Here is a 6,571-nt window from a genome sequence, read left to right as displayed (position 1 = left end):
TGCTTGCGGGGAAAAATGGCCTCTAAAGGTGGTTATATATTTTTATATATATATATGTATGTATATATATATATATGTATGTATATATATATATGTGTATATATATATATATGTATATATATATATATATATATATATATATATGTATATATTTATATATGCAGTGGAACCTTGACTTACGAGTGCCCCAACTTACGAGTTTTTCGAGATACGAGCCGTCGCTCGGGCGGTTTATTGCTTTGAGATGCGAGCCGAGATCTGAGTTACGAGCTTTCGCCACCCGGTCACGTGGTTATCTTGCCGTGCAAGTACAGTATCTCTGCCGTATAGCGCTGCATTTTTGTTTTCGCATGTTGGTTATTTTGAGTTTACGCCACCAGGTGGGTTCTGGTCACGTGGTTATCTTGCCGTGCAAGTACAGTATCTCTGCCGTATAGCGCTGCATTTTTGTTTTCGCATGTTGGTTATTTTGAGTTTACGCCACCAGGTGGGTTCCGGTCACGTGGTTATCTTGCCGTGCAAGTACAGTATCTCTGCCGTATAGCGCTGCATTTTTGTTTTCGCATTTTGGTTATTTTGAGTTTACGCCACCAGGTGGGTTCTGGTCACGTGGTTATCTTGCCGTGCAAGTACAGTATCTCTGCCGTATAGCGCTGCATTTTTGTTTTCGCATGTTGGTTATTTTGAGTTTACGCCACCAGGTGGGTTCTGGTCACGTGGTTATCTTGCCGTGCAAGTACAGTATCTCTGCCGTATAGCGCTGCATTTTTGTTTTCGCATTTTGGTTATTTTGAGTTTACGCCACCAGGTGCGTTCTGGTCACGTGGTTATCTTGCCGTGCAAGTACAGTATCTCTGCCGTATAGCGCTGCATTTTTGTTTTCGCATGTTGGTTATTTTGAGTTTACGCCACCAGGTGAGTTCTGGTCACGTGGTTATCTTGCCGTGCAAGTACAGTATATCTGCCGTCAACTTGTTCAGAGTGCCGGCGATAGCTCGCCTTCTCTTTGTGGAAAACACGGTACTGAGAAGAAGAAGAAGAGGATGATGTGCTTGGATATAAAACACGCAATCGTCGAAAAACATGAGCGAGGTGTGCGTGTTGTCGACTTGGTGAGGCGGATGTGAAGGCAGCTGAAGATTTTATTATAACTGAGAAGAAGAAGAGGATGATGTGCTTGGATATAAAACACGCAATCGTCGAAAAACATGAGCGAGGTGTGCGTGTTGTCGACTTGGTGAGGCGGATGTGAAGGCAGCTGAAGATTTTATTATAACTTTTGCCGAACTGATAGAAGCCGAACGATACATCCCCCAGCAAATCTTCAACTGTGACGAGACAGGGCTCTTCTGGAAAAAGATGCCGAGGAGGACGTATATAACGGCAGAGGAGAAGAGCATGCCAGGCCACAACTTGTTCAGAGTGCCGGCGATAGCTCGCCTTCTCTTTGTGGAAAACACGGTGAGATCCTTAACATCCAACAACTAATGGGACGCAAACGGGGCGCCCAGTTTAGCGGTACACACATTGATGAATCACCCTGCCTGTGATTCACCCATGACAGGTTATAGCTGGGTCGGGATTCAAACCCAGGCTGGACAGTTTAGACTTTAGAGTCAAGTGTGCGTACCTCCAGTCCAGGCCATCCTGCCAACTTGTATGCTGCATACAGGTGAAATATAAAGCGCGAGATATTTTTATATATACTGTATATATTTTTAAAAATTGGTGTGGTTTTTGGCGGGCTGGAACGGATTAATAGCATTTCAATGCATTTTAATGGGGAAATTTGATTTGAGAAACGAGCAATTTGAGTTACGAGCTCGGTCACAGAACGAATTAAACTCGTAAGTCAAGGTTCCACTGTATATGTATATACAGTGGTACCTCGGCTTACGAGTTTAATCCGTTCCGTGACGGAGCTCGTCAGCCAAATCGCTCGTAAGTCAAAGCAAATTTTCCCATTCAAATGCATTGAAATGCTATTAATCCGTTCCAGCCTCAAAAAAAAAACACCAATTTTTTTTGTTAGGTGCTTTTAAATAACAAAAATGTACTTTATAAATAACAAATAATGTATAAACAAGCACGACCTCGTATATACTGTACATAATACAAGAGAATGTAAAGAAATAAACTGGTTTTATTAAGCAGAGGAGAAGAGCATGCCAGGTGAGGTGTGCGTGTTGTCGACTTGGCGAGGCAGTACGATCGTACTCCTTCTACGATATGTACGATTTTGAAGCAGAAGGAGTCCATAAAGGCTATAACGCCAGCCAAGGGCGTTACGATTATTTCAAAGCTCCGGACCTCTATCCATGAAGATATGGAGAAGTTGTTGTTTGTGTGGTTGAAGGAGAAGCAGCTCGCAGGAGATACCGTGACCGAGAGCATCATGTGTTTGAAAAGATTGAAACTCGGATATCGAGCACGGACCACGAGGTGTTTTTTCTTTTTTCTTAATCTCGGTTTCAGTGAACTTTTGCTCTGTGCTCACGTGTACTGTACCTGTACCTGTAATGGTACGTCAGAGGATGGCACCTGTTGTCATCATATTAAGTGCAAGATGTTCTGCATCGTAAGTTGGTACACCGTGGTCTTTCGGCGGTGTTTAAGCCGGCCGTCTTGGCTTCTGTCACCATTGGCATTGAGTCTTTCGATGTAGGTAGGTCGTTGTGTGCCGGTGCCTTGGCCGAATTCCTTCATTGCTGCATTGTTAGCTCACCTGGTTTTTTATACCACATCTTTGGTTATCGGACCAGCGAATGACGTCATCTCCTCCAAAGTATGGCTTATTCTCACTTGTCTTGGACGATCTTCTACTTCTAGCCTTCCACCGTGCATTTGGTGTCCACTGTACTTACTGTACAGTGCCTGGTAAAATTGATGTAATGGGTTTTTGACCGTCAACGCCATGAACCGTCATGAACCGTCATGAACCGTCAACCGCCATGAACCGCCATGAACCGTCAACGCCATGAACCGCTAACACTCAAAAGCCCATTTATCGCGCCTTATAAAGCAAAACGCAAACCGAAAGCCATGCCTCTCAAGCGAGGCGTGCTTCCGTGGTCACGTGATCCACAGGTGTAGCTCATTATACCCGCACGCGCGACACGCTTTGGCGGTCACGTGACCAGCCACTCTGGAGGCGGGGATCCCCGCCGATGACGTCACCGGCTGGAGCAAGGAGATTCCTCGCTCATGTATTTCGACGATTGCGTGTTTTATATCCAAGCAGAGATGCTTTCACGGCAAGATAACCGCGTGACCGGAACCGGAAGCCACAACCGGAAAATTCAAAAAAATAAATTTTTTGAGCTCGTACATCGGATCTCGGCTCGTATCCCAAAGCAACAAACCGCCCGAGCGACGGCTCGTATCCCGAAAAACTCGTACGTTGGGGCACTCGTAAGCCGAGGTACCACTGTATATATATATGTGTATATATATATATATATATATATATATATATATATATATATATATATATATATATATATATATATATATATGTATGTATGTATGTATGTATGTATGTATAAATAGTTTTTAATAAACAGGAATTAAATACCTGCGTGGGGCTTGTGTGGAAAATTCTGACTCAACCCGGGACTCGAACCAGGGACCTCCATCACTTACGCGGTGACAGCTCACTGCGCTATTGAGCCAACCGAATCGCCTCAGAAATTTTCCACACTTAACACTGCGAGCTTTATAATGGCCGATGACTTACGTGCCTGCTCAGCAGACCCTGGATGTGAGCCTAAGTATATATGCGTATGTTCGTGTATGTAGAAGTGCATTGGAGATTAACTCGTCGACAATTTTTAATAAAGAGGAATTGCATTCCTGCATGGGGCTCGTGTGGAAAATTCTGACTCGACCCAGGACTCGAACCAGGGACCTCCATCACTTGCGCGTTGACAGCCCACTGCGCTATTGAGTCAACCGAATCTCTTCAAAAATTTCCACAATCCGGGGTTGTCCGGATTATGGTTCAGTTGTCCGGGGTGTCGGTTGTAATCTTACTAGATTTCACCAAATGTCCGTCTGTCTGTCCGTTCGAAGGTACCGCAAAAACGGCTGGACCGATCACAATGATATTTTGGGTGGGTAATCCTCGGACCCCCTGGAGTAAAATAGGCTACATTGTTTTTCCAAGTTTTCCAATTTTCCAGTTTTTCCAAACACGATGGAATAATATTTACCAATATGAACAGTGATGTGGCTTTTGTTGAAATTCTACAAATACTGTTTATTCTCCGTACCAGGAGAGAGCAGATCGACTCCTGACGAACTCTTCTATATAAACGTGTGGCTCCGAAGTAACATGGCAGCGTGTGCAAAGCGACTGAGAAACAGGTGTAGCGGCCGCTTCCGTGTTACAGATTCGGCACGGGACATAAACGTGTGACTGAGAAAGACGTGTAGCGGCTGCTTCCGTTTTGCAGAATTCAATCTTTTTTCAAAATGGGCACCATGTACTGGTTAGATTTTGATGATTTGCGTGTGGTATGATTCAACGGATGTTTATATGAATCGTTTAAAATAAAAAAGCCTTCAATTTCTGATATTTTGCCTTTTCATTTGGGCTTCCCAATTGAAGCCCCGCCCATAGGGTGGGTACCGTTGCTAGTTTCCACAATCCAGGGTACGTAGATTTGCCATTAAATAGTACCCGTTCTTATTTATTGAATGTAAGCATACACAACTTTTCCATTTGAATAAGGAACAGTTGGAGTAATGTTTGAAGTTTTCTTTAAGTACTCAACATGTCCATCTTCTCTTTCAATTCACGTCTGGAGACGTTCAACAAAATTGTGCGAGCTCGTCCAAGGAGGTTGTGTGTGTGTGACCTTGATACACCAAAGCATAATGCTACCCCAACAAATCATCAAAATTTGATTCACTTTTGGAAAACTGACTTCTGCTTTGTTTTGATTGATACAAAAGCACCATAATGACTTTGGACAGAGGTAAAAGTCGAGGAAGTTGTTAGGTCTAGGAAATTAGATTATATTTGTTTTGGAATGAATATTTTTCTCTGTCCATAATGGAGGTGGAATGCCTTCTAGGCTGACGCGCAATCAGCTATTGCATACTGAAGCTTTATCATCAAATGGAGATTTCCATGATCCAGGTGGGGGGAAGCAGGTGAACATCATGGACATGTTGGTGCGGGCACGGGAAGCATTTCACCAGGTGAGCTTAATGGCCTATTGTGTTGCTTTTATTTGTTTGGTTGGTATTTATTTCCAAGAAGGTACAGATGATGCATGGGAAATGTCATTGCCAGTTTTTATTGTTTAATTGTCAAGTTATTTGAAGGCAACTTCTCTTTACTTTTTTTTTCTGTGTGCGCAGACTAAGCCAGAACACGCTCAAACCATCAATGGTAATGGCACAGTCAATGCCAAGGGATTGCTGAGTGGGACCGTGTCCTCGGAAATCCCACATTCAATGTTGCAGGTCACCACAGCCTGTCCTATCGCCATGGTAAGACTTTGGACAGTTAAATAGGTAGAGAGAGATATATGGATAATTTTGCTCCAAATACCACTTGATTGTCAGATACGATGGTGCCGTGGCAGCATACTTACTTTTGAGCCTGAACTTTAGCTGGGTGGTAGGCTTACGGGTTAATGTGGGTGGCTTAAGGTCCTGGTATCTTGAGTTTCGGCCTCTATAAATAATACCAGTTGAGTTGACCCAGCCTGTCATCTTTCCGAGGTCGGCAAAATGAGTACCATTGTACAGGAAATAAGCGGTCGCGCTCCCAGCTATGATGCAAACCAGGAGTCGTGTGCTTCACTGAATGAATTGATTAATTGTTCAATTTTTGTTGTTTAGTGTTGATTTTTCACTCTCTCAAAATATGTCACAAATTAGAAAATACAAGGATCAGGCACTCAACTACCTGCCTTTCAAAAAGCCATGTTCCAATGTGTTACATCACTTACTATAGCAATAGCCTTGTGGTCCTTTATATTGATTGATAAATTGCTCCAAGTGTTCCTTTTCACTGATAAACTTTTAGATTGGGCTAAAACTATTTTCCACTGACTGTTGACATCACCAGCCAATCAAATACTGCTGCTCAGAATAAGATATTACTGCGTCGAAGGGTTGGACTAGGTACCTGTAGCGCCTGGAGCTTTTGCTACTAATGAAGATCGCCGAACTTGCCAAATTCATTCTTCGTTCAATTGAGTGTTCTTTACCATACAAAACTCCAAGAATTGGTCCAATCTGAAGCCGAACTTGGCGGTGCAACACAGGGGAGGTAAAAGGCAGGAAAATGTCTCGCAATAAAAAGGTTTATTTTAATGAAATATGACATGGGAATAGACAAGACACAGAACCTGGACAGATCTGGCACAAGAGGCCAACAAAAGGGGGAGGTGAAGCACGAAAAACTGAACTTGTGTGCTGTAGGAAATAAAGCCTAATCCTTTAATGGATTCGTCTACTATTTGGTGTTAAATTCCCGGTGCCACAAGCCCCCACCCGGCCACGCCTGATTTACAGGAGATTTTGCACAACAATCAAACCCTGGTGTTGGCTTAGC

At 43.3% G+C, this 6,571-nt stretch overlaps 1 protein-coding gene across 4 annotated transcripts in view; it reads left to right on the top strand.

Moving 5' to 3' along the window:
• The window catches only part of LOC137437582 (mRNA-decapping enzyme 1B), a 226,631-nt gene that overhangs the window by 139,825 nt on the left and 80,235 nt on the right, over nt 1-6,571 (top strand). For all 4 annotated transcript variants that reach the window (XM_078766066.1, XM_068132031.2, XM_068132032.2 and 1 more), the window contains 2 exons: nt 5,079-5,205; nt 5,368-5,499. In XM_078766066.1, coding sequence (XP_078622192.1) covers nt 5,079-5,205; nt 5,368-5,499 — 259 coding nt within the window. The remainder of the gene's footprint in view (nt 1-5,078; nt 5,206-5,367; nt 5,500-6,571) is intronic.

Source organism: Myxine glutinosa, chromosome 12 (genome assembly GCF_964187855.1).
Source record: "Myxine glutinosa chromosome 12, kmMyxGlut1.1, whole genome shotgun sequence".
Classification (NCBI taxonomy): Eukaryota; Metazoa; Chordata; class Myxini; order Myxiniformes; family Myxinidae; genus Myxine; species Myxine glutinosa.
Note: the sequence above shows the minus strand (reverse complement) of the source record. Positions and strands in the feature narration are given on the sequence as shown.